The sequence below is a fragment of the Lycorma delicatula genome, chromosome 11 (assembly GCF_047948215.1).
Source record: "Lycorma delicatula isolate Av1 chromosome 11, ASM4794821v1, whole genome shotgun sequence".
NCBI lineage: Eukaryota > Metazoa > Arthropoda > Insecta > Hemiptera > Fulgoridae > Lycorma > Lycorma delicatula.
In genome coordinates this window covers 24,073,198-24,093,927 of record NC_134465.1, presented here as the reverse complement: position 1 = coordinate 24,093,927, position 20,730 = coordinate 24,073,198, and the positions used below count along the sequence as shown (strand labels likewise).

Sequence of the window (20,730 nt, the reverse complement as noted above, 5' to 3'; positions counted from 1 at the left end):
GCAGTCAACGAGTTGATTTCTAAATCCTTGCTTAACCATGATATAATCTATCTGATACCTTGCAGTATCGCCTGGCTTTTTCCAAGTGTATATTCTTCTATTATGATTTTTAAATGGGGTGTTGGCAATTACTAAATTATATTTCGTACAAAACTCTATAAGTCAGTCCCCTCTTTCATTCCTTTTGCCCAGCCCGTATTCACCCACTATATTTTCTTCCTTGCCTTTTCCAATGCTTGCATTCCAATCTCCAACTATTATTAAATTTTCATCTCCTTCTACGTGTTTAATTGCTTCATCAATCTCTTCGTATACACACTCTACCTCATCATCATCATGGGCACTTGTAGGCATAAAGACGTTAACAGTCGCTGTCGGTTTAGATTTTGATTTTATCCTTATTACAATAATTCTATCGCTATGCGTTTTGAAATACTCTATTTTCTTCCCTATCTTCTTGTTCATTTTGAAAACCTACTCCTGCCTGCTTATTATTTGAAGCTGAGTTAATTAATCTAAAATCACCTGACCAAAAGTCGCCTTCCTCTTCCCTCCGAACCTCACTAATTCCTACTACATCCACATTTTCCTATCCATTTTCCTTTTTAAATTTTCTAGCCTACCAACCTTTTTTAAACTTCTAACATTCCACGCTCCGACTCGTAGAATGTTATTTTTTAATTTTCTGGTGACCCCTTCCTTAGTAGTCCCCTCCCGGAGATCCGAACGGGGGACTACTTTACCTCCGGAATATTTTACCAAGGAAGGCGCCTCCATTATTGCTATGTGAAAATGCAGAGAGCCACATTTTCTTGGAAAAAAAGCAGCTGTAGTTTTCCATGCTTTCAGCTGCGCAGTACTCAGAGGACTGAGTGATGTTGATACGGCCGTTTAAGTCGTCCTGACTCACGCCCCTAACAACTACTGAAAGAGCTGCTGCCCTCTTTCAGGAATCATTCCTTAGTCTGGCTCTTAACAGATACCTCTCCGATATGGTTGCACCTTCGGTCCAGCTACTCTGTATCCCTGAGCACTCAAGCCCCCTCACCAATGGCAAGGTCTCATGATTCATAGAGGAGGTCAGTTAATCCAAGATGATAAATTAAATAATTTTTAAATATTTTAATTCATCAAACACTCTCTTCTAAAAGTTCGGTTCAGTCAGTTGCATTTCAAATGAGGTAATTTGGTTACATTTTTGATTTACTTCTTAATTGGTATTTTATTTTGTAAACATAGATTTTCTCTTTTCTATCGTGATTTGTTTTATATTTTTATACAAAATTTGAAATAAAAGAAAAAGACTACATAACACTTCAAATAAAATAGTTAAATTTGAGTGCAAAGAGAACAGACATTAGAGATTGAAGGGAAGTGAATGAGAACCAAAAAGACAGCAGTGAATGGAGAGAAGACAGTCGATAAAAGCTGAAGTTCTATTAGAGCAATCAATTCAGATACTAGAATCGGTGGACAGGGGTGAATGAGACGGCGATTCTGATCGAACTCTCGTTGGAGTAACCAGTTTCTTTAGAAATCGCCGTGACAAATTGCCAAACGTGATTTCACGCCACACTTCTAGCACAATTTATTACTGTTGACCGGTAAGTCAGATGGAATTTGTAGAGTGTAATATCTAATTTTAAAAGTAATATTTAAAATTGATACGTTTTTATAACAGTTATCATTGCTAACGATAAAAAATCTGAATTTTCTTTTTAAATATACGTATTTTTCTCCAATATAAATCATCTTTTTTTTTTAAATCTACATATTTTTTATTAATAAAAACTGCAACACAAAATGGAACAGAATTATATAAGATATATAACGATATTTGTACACTAACTAAAAGAGATTAGTTCATACAGCAATACCCATTACAGCATCATATCCTCTTCACATACCAATTTACCAAGTTACATGTCCATGTAGTTTAATACAAATCGATACATTAATATGTACTATAAATTTATCGATAAACATGTTTTTAACCTACAACAAAATTAATAAAAAATATGCCACAGGATGTCCTTTTTTTGCCTCATAATTTGATTATTTGCAATCGGTTCCATGTAAGAAACAAAAAACAAACCGTATCACAAAAAATAAATGATGAGGGGTTTACAAAAACCGCCCTCAATAATACGTAGATATGAAAAAATACATGATAAAGTACGTACATACATATACAAAGTTCTTATACATAAAGATAATTGCACTGAATAAGATCGAAGATACAAGAATTCACAACGTTCGAATGAAGCACAAAATTAAATTATAACATCATTAAACAACAAAAGAAAATAAATAAATAGTAATATAAAAAATTCATGGAGATAAATGGGAAAAAGCTAGGTTTTTCATAAAGGTATAGACAGATGCTTATCACAAATATGAAAATTATGCTGGCTCAGCATCACAAACTTAATTCTGATCCAGCTCCAAGAGTCATTCAGATTCCCCTAAGTCCACAGCGTTTCAGTCGCCAGAATTGCTTGCTGTTGTCTGTGAGACTATTTGCTAGAAAGTACACTTGATTTAACCCCTATCTTTATTTTAATAATATTAGTTAGCCATAAATTTCTTCGTTCAGTGCGAACCACAAGGCCTCGCAATGGATCTCGCCACTTATCCTGTAGATGCTGTGCAATTTCAATGTTATTCTTGCTCGTCGTACCTCATAGCTCTATGCCAAACGTCCAAATCAGTTTTAATATTGTATTAAAGGTTTGTTGAGCAGGAACAAGTGTGAAATCCTGCCTAACAACCAATAAATACTTCGTATTTAACTGGTTTCTTATTTCTGGCACGTGTAACATCTGCGTCAAACGACAATAAAGGTGGAGGCCAAGGTACCGTACGCGGTCAGAATGTAGGAAGAAAATGCCGTCTACGATCACCTGGGAATAGTCACCTTTTTACATTGCAAACGTAAAATGGCTTATTCTGATTGACTTTTATTCTTCATTTTGTTAACCCTACGTTGAACAAGTCTGATAACGATTGGAGTTTCGTTGAGGGTAATCGTGGAAATTCATCAAGAGCCAGGCTTCCGTAAACCTTGCCTGGATTCGTTTCGTTTTATCATCAACAAACAAGGTGATGGTGACTTGGTCCGGAGCCTGAAGATTCATAGTGAAAATTGAGTTCAGGACTGGTCCAAAGACGGACCATTATGGCAAGGAACGAAGGGGGGGAGTGGTGTGACGACCGGAACGTTACTAGGCGGGTCGTCTTCCCTAACAGGGTTGGGATGGTCCAAATACGGAGCCCAGTACAAATGTATTTGTACTCCTGATCTAATGTCAAAGAATCCAGAAAATTCATCGTTGTATCAGACCTGGGAAAAACGCCCGTGAAGGTAGTATCGCAAAACAAGGTTAAAGGGTTGAGATAGGACCCATATCCGCTTTTGCTGCAGACTAGACAGCCAGGATAAATTTATCCTTATCAAATTATGTAAAAATAATAAAAATTAAAATCGAACAAGTCTAAAATAAAAATATTTGTAGTCATTAATTGGTAAAATTTTAGTGGCTTCGATGAGAGGTTGCCTTTCCATGAGGAACGTTAATTTTTGGTAAGGAAGTGCAATTTGTATTTCAATAATAATATCACTATAGCCTTCTTCTTAAGGTGCCATCTTCTTTCCATCAACTTCGAAGTCGGTGATTAATATGACTTTTTGTAGAGCTGTGACTCTAAAAAGTTCCCTCGATAAGCAGTTAAATTACTCCCGCTAGTTCTGAAGTCACGATGTAAATCCTATTCTTAAACTCCTTTTACTTCATTCTTATGCCTTGAATTATAATTAATAACTAGTGTCCTGCACTCTCATAGCATGACCCAGATATTAAATTTTTTTTACTTTATTTTGGTGAAAAGTTCCATTTCCTTGTCGATTCTACGCAAAAGCTCTTCGTTTGTGATTCTATCAACCTAGGGTATTTGAAACTTTCGTCTACATAACTACATCTGAAATACATCAGTTGTTTCATCATCTGTCTAGTCAGATTAGTAGCGTCTCTAATACTGAGGAAGACAAAGAAAACACAGTCATACAGTCATAACAAGTTAAACATAGATCTTAATGCGCATTAACATTAACGTTATTGCAAAAAAAAACTGTCTCATATTCAAGAAAGAGTTACGAGCCGTTATTCTTAGTTTTTTGAATTCCTACATATATTCAACTCGGACATGAATTGCAATCCCCAATAATATTTGTACGACTTATAAACCCTTCCAATAACTAGATCTGCTATAGATAAAGCAGCCACATGTTCTGGAGTATTTGTGAAACAATACAATTTTTCTTCTTAAAATTCATTTTTAGTTTATAAACTTAGCAAACCTCACACAGTTTCTGAACATTTCTTTGTAAATCTTCAATAATATTCTACCAGTACAGAATACCTTATGTTGTTAAATGATACTGCGACATTCACCACAATCCCAGACAATTCATTGTGAAATAATTCGCTCGTAATAGTATCCGGGTATTCATTTAAGAGTAACCGAGCGTATAAAGCTGCACTAGATCGTGAATTATATAAACTGGACTAGTGTTTATAAATTTGGTCAATAATATTAGCTCAAAACAATCTTCTGCTGTTAAATTCTACATAATAGCAGAATTGAGTGGAATCCAGAGACCCAGAGAAAAATCTACACTATATTTGAATTAATAAAGACTAAATTAGACATCCAGAGATCTTCAATATACTCGTATTATAAAGATTAAAAAAATTAAGCCTTTGTATTTTACATTTCCGTGCAATATAGCTAGAATAGTTAATTAAATAGGTAAGTATGGCGATTACGTCAAACATGGGTGAATCGGGTGTTTTTTCAAATCTTTACGTTTTAGCGTTCAACTAGTACATCAAGACCAAAAACCTTTGGTTCCTACGTATATATAAGTACATACAGGACTGAACAAATCGGTATTCTTTAAATTTAATTCAACTATTTATATATATGGGACATCGATTATATTAATTTCCTCTATAAAAATTCATTAAGGGGTTGGGAGAATACGGGAAAAAACCAGTCTTTATTATCTTCAGAGGCATTTCAGAGAAACATTTAGTGGGAATATAAAATTTTATACATAAAATGCATATATAAATGTTAGAAAAAAATTTCAAAAATCAAACACCACCTCTTAAAATTGAAATATATGTTTTTAGTTCTTTAGCTCTACCTCTGTTCGATTTAAATATTTTTGAAAATCTATACTTCCTATATAGAGCTATCATGAAATGCCCACAATTTTTTTTTTTTTTAATTTTCGACCCCGGACCTAAAATTCAGGAAAGTGTTTTCAATTTATTTTTATTTTTCTTATTTTAGCTTTGTGTTAGTATTTGAGAAAACTTTGCTTAAGAGATGTTTTAAGCTTAATGTATAAAAAATAATTTTTTTTAGAATAAATTTTTTAAAATTTATTCCCCACCTCTAAAAAATGTAATCATACGCTACATTTTTGTTTTTAGCCTGTAACTCTTTAATTCTTATAATAAATTACCGGGAAAGTTATTCAAACTTACCAGGTTTTTTTTGTTAAAAATTTGATTTTTATTTTTTTAATTAAAATTCCTACATATTTATCATACATGTGTTACTAATATCCAAGGTTTAAATATACCAATAAACTTCCTAGATAATAAAATAAAGGTTTAAAAATAGTTTAGAAAAAATTATTGGTCTTGTCGGTGTAAGTAGGCACGATATATAAATTCAAATTATTTATAAATCACACAAACGTATCACATAATTTCATACTCAATATAATATTCCTATCCCATCTATAATAAAAACATTGGATAATTAATAAAAAGGGAATACTTACATTTTTTCTGCAGTAAAATATTTTGGTTGTACTTCCTGCATTTTTTGGTTCAATTCTAATACTACATTGACGTTTGGAATCAATTTGGAACTATCTTCGTCTCTTAAGTACAAAAAAAGTTAAAATAAAACCATTAATTAAATTCAAAGTTCATAGCTCATAGAAAAAATGTAAATAAAATAACAAATAATTCGTAAAACTAAGTCAAGAAAGAAATATTTTTATTTATTATTATTATTTTATTTTTATTTTTGATTGGATTATTTCTTATACCCCCACAGGAGCCGGATACACAGCTTAGCCTTGACACAGCTCCAGGGGTGTCTTCGCCTCAAAGCGAAGACACCCTTGTCCTTGCCCTTGTCCTTGTCGAGAACTAATGTTCCCCCAGGCAGCTGGGCTTAGTATTTTGGTGATATGCCATACCATTAATGAGGTGATCCCAAGGAGGTCCCCACACTGGGACTCCAGTCTTTACGCCTTGCCTCTAGACGGCTGTATTTATTATTTTTAACTGATTAATTCACAAGGTGTGTACATAAAGTTGATGGAATTTGAACTTTGATCGATCCATAAGAGTAGCAGAAACTCATAACTACATCATATATAAATATAAAAACATGTAACTAACAATTTTTTTTACCTTCTTGAATTTTTATTTATTTTTTTTTATTCTTGAAGAGCTGATAAATAATTTTTTGTGCTCTTTTTATCAAGCAATCACAAAATTTTACAGTAGTTTGTTAGCATTACAAATTTCATTATAAATAATTCATTGCCGATCTCCGGGATGGATCGGTAACGTCTCGGGATTTCATCAGGAAGTCCACGGTTTCGATCCTGGTCAGGCATAGTAGTTTTCATATGCTAAGGCAATATCCAAAAAATAAATAAATAAACTTGGGTAACTGATTTCCTATTTGATTATAAGCCATCTAAGCACTTGGCTAATTCAGACAACTTATTTCAAATGTAGGAGTAAAACGATTGCGATCTCTGTTTGCTGTAGTAAAGAAACACTTCTCTTTTTCTCTCAATAATTAAAATGTGTTGAAAAAAATTTACAAAACAATTTTATATCCATAATGGCTAAAAAATGAATTTTATAAAGATGAAAATATAGAAAAAAAAATATATATATATTTTTTTTTGTTTTCCCGTAAATCTTTTGTAACTGAAATTTTGTATAATGACATTTGTTACATTTTAACTAGCTCTGCTTTCTTTCTTTTTCTGTTTAACTTCCGGAAACATCGTAAGGTATTACTTCAGAGGATATGTATGAATGTAAATAAAGTATAGTCTTGCGCAGCTACAAGTCGACCATTCTTGAGATGTACGGTAGATTTAAAACCCAAAATCAAAAGAACACCGGTATCCTCGATCTAGTATTCAGATCCTTATAAAAATAGTTACTTTTACTAGGATTTGAACGTTAGAACTCTCGATTTCAAAATCAGCTGATTTACGATGACGAGTTAACGTTAGATTACGTAAGCTATTTACTATCTCAGTTTTTAGTAAAACATTTATTTTTATTCCTGTTTTTTAATTGGTTTCTTTATTTCTTCCTACAATTCATAATTAATATCTTTCTGACTTGAACGAACGTGTTACCCCTTTGTACAGATATTTCGTTTTTGAATTACTGAAAAATGTATAGTTTTTTTTGTATATAATTAATTCATTACACAAATTTAAATTATGTGTATGGTAATATTTAATCGAATTTTTTTAGAATATGAAAAATGACTTGCCTGACCGAGACTCGAACCTGTGATCTTTCTGATGAATGGCTGAATCTCTACTATTTCTTTACGGAGGTCATGGTTTTAATAAACATAGCGATGTAATATTTTATTGGTTAAGTAATATCCAATTATTTTTATGGACACACATTCACCCTCACTTTTTTATCTATTAAAAAATTAATTTTTAAAAATATATTGCATATAAGGTAATATCATTGTTAAATATAAAATAACAACGTAAAAAAAAAAACACAGTACTGCAAGAGAAGGGTTAGAGATAATTTATTTTACATATTAATAGTATTAATTATGGAAGGACTGACCTCTAATTGATTGATTCGAGATTGGAATAAATTTACAAAATAAGTTCATTCCTAATTAAGAAAATTCAATTTTATATGAATAATATAAGAAATATAAAAAATAGAGAAGATATAATATGATATTTATATCTTCTCTATTTGATTAAAATTACGATATCATTGTACTTTTAAATAACATTGTAGAAATGTTTAATAAATCAACATTAATTTGCAATAAATTATTTCATATATATAGTGTTTCATATAAATCGCCCCACGCGATTTTCTCGTAAACTACGCCCAATACAAACACCTCATGGCGACCTTGGATTTAACCTTAACCATATTCAAAGGTTAATAAAATTTAAAAAAAAATAGAATTAACTATTATTGACTCCACCAATGAAAAGAGCAGGAAATGTTACATTGGAGTATGTGTGACAACATACTCCAATTTTTTTGGTTTTAGTCATACGACTAACTATCAGAGATAGTGTTATACTTATGCTCTTTCCCGTATTTTTCAATATAAATGGCCTGGAATATATGTATTCCAGGGATATTGTATGACCTTCAAAACCGTGGTACTCGTCGTCTACATCTGTATAACACTATCAGGCGTATGTTATGTTATAAAGATTAGTGGTTTTATCTAACGGTAAATCACATTCAGTTAATATTTTTATCAATAAAGGGTCCTGGTAAAATCAAATAATATATATAACATGTAATTCTTAAATCCTACGATAAAATTCAATCACGTTTTTTACAAATGACACAATAAAACATAATGTTGCTTAAAATACAGAATTTAACAATTTCAAATCTATAATCAGTTGTCTCAATTTTGTTTTTTGTTTTTTTTTTTTAATCAACACCTATTAAACAGTACCTTATAAACTTTGGATTCTTTTCCTTTGATTCAAAAATTTTAAGCATATTATAATGTAAGTTAATTTTTTTTTGTTATTGAAAGTAAAGTTACAACTTAGGCTTCTAATAAATATTTCCAGAATAATAATAACATCTTATAATAATAGATTCTTATATGCTTACCAGAATTATTTCTAACAAAAAAAAAGTAAGAAAATCCTATACTAGTATTATATATATCACAAAACCTTACAAAGCATTTAAGCTAAGAGAAAGAAGAACCTAAGTGTTACAAATGTGTACTGGACTTACGGGTCTTTTTTGTGAGAGATTGGTGCGATAAGAACTCTATCTGGATTTTTTAGTTCAGACATATCAGGAGGTGGAATTTTTTCCATCTGAAGACACAATTCTTTTAATTCTTGAATTTTCTTTACGAAAACAGATTCCTCTGCATATTTAAAAAAGACATGTTTCTTAAATTATGGACCAAAAAAGTAGAAAAGTTGTTTTGAAAACGTTCTTTTTCTTGTTTAATGTTTATTGGAGGAGGTGATAGATTTAGAAAAAAACTATACATATACAAATTTTTTTAAACTTGGCCTGCATATGAATATTTTTTTAACGATTTTATTTAAAACTTTTCTTTAGCTATGGCTATAACTTTGTTTGCTATACCAATATGGTGTAGTACATTAGACAAGAAAAGAATTTCGAACAAGAATGTGAAGCGATTGACCTCACTGCAAAAGAGAACCATATTAAAGATAACGATATAGAACAGTGTCGACAGCAGCGGCAAATGTGTTGGCAGGAGTACCTCCCATTCATCTTATAGACCAGCACAGATAAAGAATATACGAGGGTATGATAAGAGTACAATAAAACTTTCCTTTGGCAAGAATGACGGGGGCTTCAGTTGTTTCACACACTAGAACATGCACACGATGAATGATACCACGATTAGATCTGTGGTTGGGGAGAGGGCATAGTGATGTGAGTTATTATGTTTCACAGCTTCTCTCCCGGCCATGGAGAATTTTGTGAATATTTGCATCGATTTGGGAAGCGAGAGATGCACAACTGTATATACCGTGGCCTGGTAGATTCACCTTACGATACATTTTATGAATTTGACAGATGGATCGGATGTCAAGAGAGAGCTGGCCTTGGATGGATAACGCCCGAAAACACTGTAAGCTATACGATACAAGGGGTGGTAGAAGGGAATGCTACAGACGGTTTGGCCACGAAAATACTTGAAAAGAAAGAAATAGAGTTTTGTGACTGGAGTAGGGAAGAGCATGTTTTTGAAAAAACGAAGAGAAAGACCGAAACCCGGCTACTAGGGGGATCTGGGAACGGCATAGCCGGACTTGGTTTTCCTACCTAGTGGCTTGAGGCAGGCAAGAGGCAAGACCGAGTTCCGGTTACTGTGGTGGGGCTCGGGAACGGCATAGCCGGGCCCGATTATCTTACCTCGGTGATTTGATGCAGGCGGATGAGGTGAATAAAAGATCCGCCACTCTGGTTTGAGTACTGCTTTAATGGCGATCCAACCCAGAGGAACAGGAGAGAAAAATTGATTCTCTTTTTGATAGTGAAAATATTAAAATTTCGTTAGCAATATTTAAAAATTACTGTAACTCATCTTGACGTCCCACCATTGCTGAAGTTTTATTAATTTTCAATAACCTTTTAAAATTGAATTTAGTATCAACAGCGGAACTTCTTTCTTCATAATGCTTTAAAACGGCGTAAGTTCGGCTAACATAATACTCATTATTTTCGATATTCACAATCCTGTCATTTAGAGTTATTCTAGAGATCTGTGATTAATAACAGAATATGCCTGTAATAATGGAAATTATTTTCGAGAAAAAGAAATTTCATTAATTTATTTTTAATGATGGCATTATTGATGCAATACACAAAGATGTATCAGAGTTCATCCTTAAAAAAAAAACAAAAAAACAAGCATGCAAAGTTTTATATAATCTTTGTAATTTCCGTTTTTAACAGCAGGGTAATAAATTATATGAATTTTGTAAAAATTGTTGTTAGCAAGTGTTTTTGTTATCAATAGATTTTGTTTGTATACTTATATCATTCATATAATCTGTTATTATTATTATTATTTGATAGATTACACAAATTGAATCAAAAAAGTTCACAGAGAGGTATACATATACAAAATGTATGAAATACATATATACATATATATATATGATTATATATATATATTATATATATATATATGATTATATATATATATATATATATATATATATATATGATTATATACGTGCCTATATATCAACTTAGAAAAAACTGTTGAAGATAAATTGATTATAATTTGTATACATGTTGTTCTTACAGTGTAATTGTATCTAAGAAAGTATTTTTTGATTTTTGGGTTAAAAGGTTATAATAGAGTAAAAATAAATTTACCGATTTCTCTGTACCAGTCTACTAAAGATAGTAGATATCTAATAAGATATCTACTAAATTTTGGTTTGTGTAATCTTCCTGAGAATATTTAAAAAATAATTTCCAAGTTTTTTTAAATACCGCGTTTAAATTGTTAAAATGAATTTTGAGTTTTTGAAAGCCGGTTACATTTTTTTTTATTTCTCGGGAACGATTGAGTATATGAACTTGATTTTGTTGTGTCCAATTTTCTATAAGAATTGGGTAAAAACAGATTTACCCGTTCTTTCTCCGGGTAACCAATTATAAGTAATATTTTAAGATTGTGGCCGACAGTTTAGAAACCCACATTCTTAGATTATTCAAAGTTTCGAAGCCTTTACTGACCAAACTCTTTCTCTGAAGAAATTAAAATACAATGATTTTTTTTATAAATTGAACTGGCGTTAATTTTCAATTATCATTATTATTCTTGGAATCATGAGTTTATTGAACACAGCGGGGTGTAAGAGACAGAGCCATGTGGCTAGAAAAGAAAGGGGAGCGAAGCGAGCCATGACAGGCTAAACATCCCCTGACCACGACGAAAAACGCAAGTAACCATTTAGCGAGGGCGAAGCCGTGACAAGGATGCTAATATATAAATAAATTTGAAATGTTTTAAAAAGTTAACAATCAGTGGTGTTAAAGAACCACATATCTTATTTCCGAAAAATCTGAATGAAAAAAAAACTTATATTTGAGAAAATAACCGATTTAAATGCATTATTTTAGAAAAGTCAATATCACGCTGGAACGAATAGTTAGAAATAGAAATACCTGTATTTAATTATATATCCTCATATCCTTGCAAAATAATTTTTAAATATTTGCTGTATTAGTTTTAAAGGTGATTGGGAGCAATGTTTTGCACAAAGTCGGCCCAAAAATATATTTCACCAGGCTCCATCCAAGAAATAAAGCCCCAAGTTTAAAACACTCAAATTAATCTAACTTTAATTAAATTTTGATTTTCAACATAAATAGGAGTATATGACCAATCGCGTTCGTAACTTCATTATTAGAGTTAAATAGTAATAGATTCTAACTCTACAAACTCTAAAAATATTAATACACATTTTATGCTATATTTTGGCTGCTAAATTTTTCTCCAAAATCAGTTTTCTGCTAATCAATGCAAATGAAGAAAATTAAAAAAATGAAACATTTTTCAATTTAAAAATATTCTATTTCAGCTATATTATAGGGTGGAACGTTTTAAAATTATTAAATGTATTCCTTTAATAATTAAAAATAAATAATTTAAATATGTCATCTCTAAATGATTTTTCCTCGTTAAATAAGCTGAGAAAGATTAAATTTTTATTTTTATTTTAGGTATTTAGCAAAAACATAACGGTTAAGTTCCTTACTCATATATAGGTGTCATTAATTTTTTTGCAGTAGGAATCAGTTCTGATGTTTGATAAACTCCACTCTTTTTTAAATTGGAGAGGAGATCATTCGTCGGAGAGGTATTGTAACCATTCGTAGGAAGTTGAGTCCTGCAACAAAATTAAAAGGAAAATTTTAAGTAGATAAAAATTTATTTTTAAGATTAAAATTTATTAAATTTAAAGCATTAAGAATATACATAATATTAATAGAATAAGATAATTTCTTTTCGGTTTTAGCAACGACAAGAATTAATTTAATACACTTACTTTAATTAAACGTCATTGAAACACATATTAACAGTTACTGAAGGAAGAAGATGTAAAATTTCAAATAAAAATATAGTTACAGTAATTGTTAGCAAAATTGCCCGTTATTTTTTTTTTAAACATAAAGAGTGAAGTCGATTATAAGAAAAAAAAAATACAGTAATAACTTGATGTTGATAGTTGTTTTAAGATTCTTTGTGTAAAGAAAAACTGTTCGCATATTTCCATGAAAGAAAACGACTGAAAAATTGGCGTTTACGATAGAAAAATTTTATAATTTTATGATTGTTTTGCTTATGTAGTTTTATTGTTTCATTTACTTGCTATAAAAACTTATGGTCAACGTGGTCAACTGAAATCTGTATTCGGGTACTAAAGTTTGTAACTGTGCTGAACTATTATTATTATTTTACTTATCGTTAGATTTGTAACTTCAATAGATAAGCTAAAGACTTGCAAATAAATATATTTAATGTTTAAAAATACCTATCCTGACCGGGATTCGAATACAGAAGGTATATAATTGATAACCTGAGGTTATTTTGTATGTTATGGTAAGGTGTGCAGTCAAATATAATTGTGAGTTTACCCAAAATATTCTTAATTAATACAGTGCGTTCGAAAAACTATATAGACTCGATATGTTTGAGGGATTGTATTCCGTGGGCTGAGAGTATTGTTTTCTGCAAAAATAGCAATAGCGATCTCAAATAATAACAAATAAGTTATTTTGTATTTAGTCATTAATTTTTATGCCATAATAGCTGATTAAGGTAAGAAATAAAATTTGTATTATTAATTTTATTGTTTATTCATACCTACGGTTTAAGTAATGGGAATAAACACTTTGGCTTTAGTATAAATACAAATAGACTATTTGCTTACAAATCCAAAAACACTATGTTATAAATTTAAAATCAATTTAGAGATTTAAACTCTCTTACCTAAAATCATCAAAAGAATTGTTATAGAATGTTATAGGGTGAAAAAACTTAACTGTACGTAAAATTTCAAAATTTAAACACTATCAGATACTAAAATATTCTTTAAAATATTTTATTGGTTTTTGAAAAAAAAATAAAGCAATAAAATAGAAATAACTTTCTTAAAATCCTATTAGAAAGATTACGAATTAATAATTCTACGAAGCCATTACGTGGAATTTGATGTGTTTTTCCAATAAATGAAAAAACTACCTGTAATTACATCACAGATTCTCAATTTGAATTTTTAAATCTTCATTTTTTCTTCGTAACATAGACAATTGTCAGCAATAAGTTCGACCAAAGAAAATAAATTATTTATTTTCATAACAAAAATTATTCTACTAAAAATGAACGTTTTCTTATTTCATTCTAGAATGTTTTACGTTAACCCATCGGGTTGGTCTACTGGTGAACGCACCTTCCGAAATCAGCTGATTTGGAAGTCGAGAGTTTCTAGCTTACAAATCTTAGTAAAGCCAGTTATTTTTACACGGATCTGAATACTAGATCGTGGATACCGGTGTTCTTTGGTGATTGAGATTCAATTAACCACACATCACAGGAATAGTCGAACCGAGACTGTACATGACTACATTTCATTTACACTCGTACATATCATCCTCATTCATCCTCTGATGTATTATCGAAAGGTAATTACCGGAGGCTAAACAGGAAAAAGAAAGGATGTTTTACGTTAGGATTTTTTAATTAGGATTTAATTTAGTCAGGATTTCTACGCCGAATGGCCGATCTTCAATACTATATTTTTATTATTCATAGGTACAAAAACATATGTTTCATTACTCCTTTCTTTTTTCTATTCTTTTTAAAAAAAATTCAGGAAAAAAAAATTTTTTTTTTTATTTTCTCCCCTTTATTTATGTTATTTAATGACGTTTCGCGGATATGTTTAGCCACATCTTTAGATTTGTATATAGGTTAGACCTTCGCTTTATAATAAAAAGCTATCGAAAAATAAACATCAAGAAGTCAGGAATTATTTTAAAAAATTCAGTAAATAGTAGCAAAAATGTTCACAGTAAGTACAACATTGGCTAATAATAATCATTCAATTATTAAATCTTTAGTAAAAATCATGAAAGTTAGTGTTTGATATTTTAATTTTGATTCCGTAAAACCTTAAATTATATAGTTAATGGAAATATTGTTTTTTATAGAATAACTTTATCAGATTTAGTGAAATGATACTCTTGATTATATTTTAAGATATCAGACCATTAATTTAGTATTTAAACAAAATCGATCTAAAAGTACAAAATAAAAATAATAATGGATATTTGTTCTTTCCTATTTTGTCATTATGTTATAAATATTAATTAATTATTATAAAATTAATAAGTAAATTACTTTTACTTTAATAATAAACAGATAATACAATATTACTAATATGTTTTTTACTTTATTTAAAAACTTTGGTGAAGAATCCTAAATAAATGTCATTAGAAAATTTAATTATAATATATGAATAAGTATTTCTCTAATTATTCCCTTCAATATTCAAAAAAATAAATATTGCATTATCTTTAATCAATTGAAATTAGACGAATTTAAATATGATGTTATCTGTTTTTTCATAGTTCTGTTTTGTCAAGTTCTGTTCTGTCATAGAACCGGCTCTTTGTAGTCCATAATGCAATCGTCCATTTTGAACGATTGACAGTATAGTGAATACACTCAAATAGAGAAAGAACCGTTTTTCACGGTTACCATGTGCACCGTTTCGTGATCGATGTAGGATAACAGTAATTTAGGGATGGGGTGGATAATGGATTATGAGCGAATTGGTAGACTATCAGTCCTAGATAAAGATAAACAGCAAAATATATTAGGTTCTATCAAACGTAATCATTAATTCCAAGTTTAAGTTGTCCCGATAGAAAACTGTCGGTGTTACAATTGTACACAAAGCAGTTATTAAAATGCATAGTTTTATTCCGCATAAAGAGAAAGCGGTTCAAAAATTACTGATCAGTCTATGTAAAATGAATTCTCAATACTTTAAATGGTTTAAAACATTTCTAGAGAAAAATTCTGCCAACATTTTGGAGTATTTTTTCTCCAATGATGAGGCACGGTTCCATTTCCTTTTTTTATGACAATGCACAGAAAACACTTTTTAATGGACTGTCAACAATCTGCAAGCTGTAAATGAAATCTTCCATACACAACACGAAACATTACTATGCTTATTGCACTTTTTTATAAGAAATTTATTTTTAAAATTGGTTGGCAAAAAGATTTTGACGTAATTTTTTTCCAAAAAAGATTTCGAGTAAAATATTTGACTAAGATTAACATTTCAGGAAACCATCCAAAGATAGTCCACCTCAGTGCAATATTAATAACATGTATCACGTCTCATGACACAAAGGAAGCAATTAGATTAAAAAAAATCGAAGATAATAAATTAATATTACACTTTTAACAAAGTTTTTTTACTCATATATAAAAACATTTTTTACCCCCATTTTTTGTGTTTACAGTTACAACTAAAAATACAGTTCAGAGATCTATTATTTTCAGTATTAAACTTCTGAGTTCATATAAAACCACCTTATTTAGCCCTTTCTTTGGGTGAGAAGAATTATGGCTTAATTTTTCCGAAAGCGCAGAAATTATGGAAAAATCTTTCATCGATCAGTATTTGCTAACGAAGCATTTCCAAAGCTATGTGTATGCAAATTTTTTCTTTATTTTCACCAGCAGAAGATGACCTGAAAGTTTGTCATATTCTTTGTGAATCATCATGGTAAAATAAAAGCGTACTAAAACCATAGATTTTTATTAGCAGTTACAAACACCAATGTAATGAAATCCTACTTCCTTTAGTCTTTAGTCCTATGTAACAAACAACAAAGATTTTGATTTTTTATATAATTCAGTAAATATTTTATACATTAATTGTTTACCTAGGTGTAGTAGCAGTTAACCCTTGTTGCATAGGTTTCACTCCAGCTGATTGGTTGAATGTTCCCGTAAGACTCAATGGTTGTGTAGCAGGGTAAGCACTATTACGGTTTACAGCAGGATTTGTTTGAACACTGCAAAAAAGATATATAAATATTTTCAGTATTTACTCGCATTATATTATACTCAGATTATATTTTAAAGTATCTTAAGTGTATATCTTAATATAAGTACTTATATCAAAAAGTAATATAGAATCTAATAAATGCCATTTAAGTCTTAGATTTCATGATGGGAAAATCCTGAAACTTACTTCGTCATGGAAAAGAGAGCTTAACAATTGTATATATTAAAGTTGGTTGGTATATAGAAGCAACTACCAAATAAAGGGACCGAACAGCTCCCGGAAAAAGGAGCTCTGCGCCTACTAGTGGGAACATCCTTTTTGGGGGGTAAATGAGCGGTAGGAGTTTGGAGCACTGTATTGCACTGGAAAAGAGAAATTACTCCCAAAGATGAAAGAAACTTCAATAGGAAGACAAGGTCATTAGGATTCAAAAGGCAATGTAATATATTTTACGTTTTCAAGCACCATGGTGATGTGTTATCTTTTCAAATATTCCGAAGGTAAAATGTCCTCTCAACTGGATTTCTGGGGGAAGAAGCAGATAAAATGTAATTGAAAAGAAAAAGCAGTTAAAATAGGTAGATGGAATGTGGGAATGTTTTTGTCATCAAGTAAGTCAGAAAAACTTGAAGAGAGAGATTAGAATAAATAAAGTGGATGCAGTAGGGATAAACAAACTTAGATGTGAGGGGGAAAGTTGAGAAGTGAAGGTTACCTTATATTTCTCAGGAATTGAAAGAGGAGGAAAGGAGAAAGAGTAGCTGTAAAAATAGTGTAGCAAAGGTGTACAGAAAGTAACTTTCTAAATGATATTTGTAATGGCTTTTAAGAGTAGCAATGCTGCCAAAATAGTTTTTAATAGTTGTGGTGCACATGACAATGTTAGATTATACAGATGAATATGTTGAAAAGATGTACAATAACATTTAATAGTTATTGGAAAAACAAGAGGATTGCTGTAAAATAATTATGGGGGATGGAAATGATGCTAAGCGAGTTTGAATTGGGAATAGGAAATAAAAGCAAAACAAGACCAACAGATAGATTTCACTTTCAGACAGATTATTTTTGGTTAAAAATGGATAAGGATACTGTTAAGGCAAATGGGATTCAAGGAGCTGACATAGGAAGTGATTATATTTTGTTAATGTTGGAAATTAAAATAGGATTAATAGGAATTCAACAAAGATGGAAATATAGGGAAAAGCAATAAAGAAATGGAATACAGAGGGAGTATAGGGCATAGGGAGAGTAAAAGTGGGTGAACTGCTGACAAAGGCAATTACTAGAAGTAAAAGGGAAAATGAACCAGCAGAGGAAATGTGGGTAAGAATAAAATCATCTACCAGAGAAGCTGCAGAGAAAGGAAACGGTTTCTATGAAGGCAATTGAGCAAATAAAGCTTACGAAACACAAAAAATGGAAGAAAGAAGAGAATATAAAAATAAAGAAGGAAAATGCAACAGAGCAATTGGTCAGAGATTGAATGATGAATTACCGAGAGAAACACATAAATCAAAGGAAAAGTGGCTAAAAGATGAATATTAAGATGTATATGAATTAGAAAGACAAGGAAGTATGACATGTTGGATAAGAAGGTAAAAAATACCATATGGTATAAAAGAAAAACTAAATTTAAAATGAAAGAAATTAAGTAGAAAGATAGTAAAAGCGTTATCAAGTAAATGAAATAAAGAAAAAATAGGAAGAGAGTATAGAGGATCAGTGTGTAGGGAGAAGGAAACATAGAAAGGTGAGGTGGAAGAAGAAATTGTGTAAGAGAAGAAAAGCAAACCAATTATGAGATATGAAATTATACAAGCTCTTTTCTTTAAATGTAAATGAACTCAATTCATATAAATGAACTCTCTTGATGTTTAAAAGATGAAATAATTTCCATGTGCAATACAATTTATAATATTGGAGAATAGCCAGAAAATATTTTTATAAAATTAGGATGCTGATAAATAAAAAGAATGGAACCAAAATATGTGAAGAATATAAAACTATAAGCTCCTTTCACATGCTGCAAAAATATTGCTAAAGTTATGTATATGAATGGGAAGAACAGTTTTAATTCAAAAAGGAAAACGGACAAGAGAAGCTGTAGGACTTATCAGAATGTTTTGAGAGAGATGTTTAGAAGGAGGAAGAGGATTGAGTTGATGTTTTATAGATGGAAGAAGTATTTGACAGAGTATAGAGGGAAATGTTATTTGAGATTCTGAATGAAAAAGTAGTTGATTGGTAGGAGAAGTGACTGATCAGAGAATTATATATGAGGCAAAGAGCTTTTAGCTTCATATATAATTCTTTTGTTAGTAATTTTTCAGTGAAAATAAATTAAAATCTCACAAACTGGATGGAATTAGGCAGAGGAGTGAGAGAAGGATGCTTGCTGTTTATTCCATTAACACTGTTCACAACATATGTTGATACTGTTCACTCTTTATGTCAAGCAAATGTTGAAAGAAATTTTGGATGGTCAAAAAGGATTAAGCATAGCCTAAAGAATATTCTACCACATAAATGTAGTAAGAATATTTATAATGTTATGAATTCTAGTTTTAAAGGAATGCATTTTTTTACATTCTGGATTAATCAAGACAATTATTTACATGAATTTTATATTGCAAATTTGATTATTATTATTCTTTACCTTCATTTCTCAATCATTTATGGTTTAAATGACGTGCTTTAATGTTAAATTACAAATTTATACATATTTCAATACAGTGTGTAATTAAAGTTAAAGTTATAATAATAGATCAGTGCTAGGAGTTACCAATGTATTAAAACTGAACTTCTTTTAGGTTTTTGTCCTATGTAATAAACGCAGAAAAAAAATTAAACTTCTACATGATTCAGTTAAAATTTCTTACATGAAGTTTTTACCCAACTTTTAAACCTGATAAACTTTGTTGCAAAGGTTTCGCTTGAACTGATTTGTTTAATGTTTCTGCGCCATTCTGTCTTCTAGGAGAGTAATTATAATAACTATCACTAGAACTTGTGGAAACATTGCAAAAAAACATGTAAGTATTTTCAGTATGTGCAAAACAAATTAGATCTTACAATAAGTAAATATAATTTGTTATGAATGTTGCATACAATGAATAGAATAATGTTTTGAAAATGAATAATTATACACAATAAACTAAATTAGTAATTTAAGTAATTAATAACAGATTATGATTAATGTTCATAGATGCAAAAATTTTCAACCGAGTTTCAGAAATTGGAAAAGATAATATTCTATTCAAGAGTGGATATTGATCTCAAAGCAGTCAGTCTATTGGTAATAAATTTGATTAAAAACAATGATAACAAAGTAAGTATTCAGGAAAAATTTAAAAAAATACTTGTCATAAAAAACTTTCAGAGAAGTAAAACATATTGAATAAGAGGCATTGCACTGTTGAAAAATGATTTCGCATTTAGGTTTCTCTAATAAAGGGAGTAAATTATGGACAACCAACTTATTGAGAGAGTACATAATGGTTAATGTGCTTATAAGTATACCAAGTTTATTCTTATTTCTAATGAATCGCCGTTTTTAAAATACTTATTTTTTCTACATTCTGAATTGATCTAGAACATTATTTATATGTAATTAAATTGAGTTACACACTCAAGGGAATTATATTATTTAGTTTGTAGAGACTCATGCCTACCATTCCTGACACGTGTGTATAATTGAACCCAAAGCAACAGAATACACATACTGTCTAGTATGTAACAAATTATGAATAATAAAAATTTTTAAATTAAAC

The 20,730-nt window shown here is 30.3% G+C and overlaps 1 protein-coding gene across 4 annotated transcripts in view; it reads right to left on the bottom strand.

Annotated features, from left to right (window-relative positions):
* Positions 1-20,730, bottom strand: part of LOC142332634 (uncharacterized) — a 323,090-nt gene that overhangs the window by 22,705 nt on the left and 279,655 nt on the right. For all 4 annotated transcript variants that reach the window (XM_075379240.1, XM_075379241.1, XM_075379242.1 and 1 more), the window contains 3 exons: positions 16,833-16,964; positions 12,626-12,757; positions 5,858-5,959 (listed from right to left, as the gene is read on the bottom strand). In XM_075379240.1, coding sequence (XP_075235355.1) covers positions 5,858-5,959; positions 12,626-12,757; positions 16,833-16,964 — 366 coding nt within the window. The remainder of the gene's footprint in view (positions 1-5,857; positions 5,960-12,625; positions 12,758-16,832; positions 16,965-20,730) is intronic.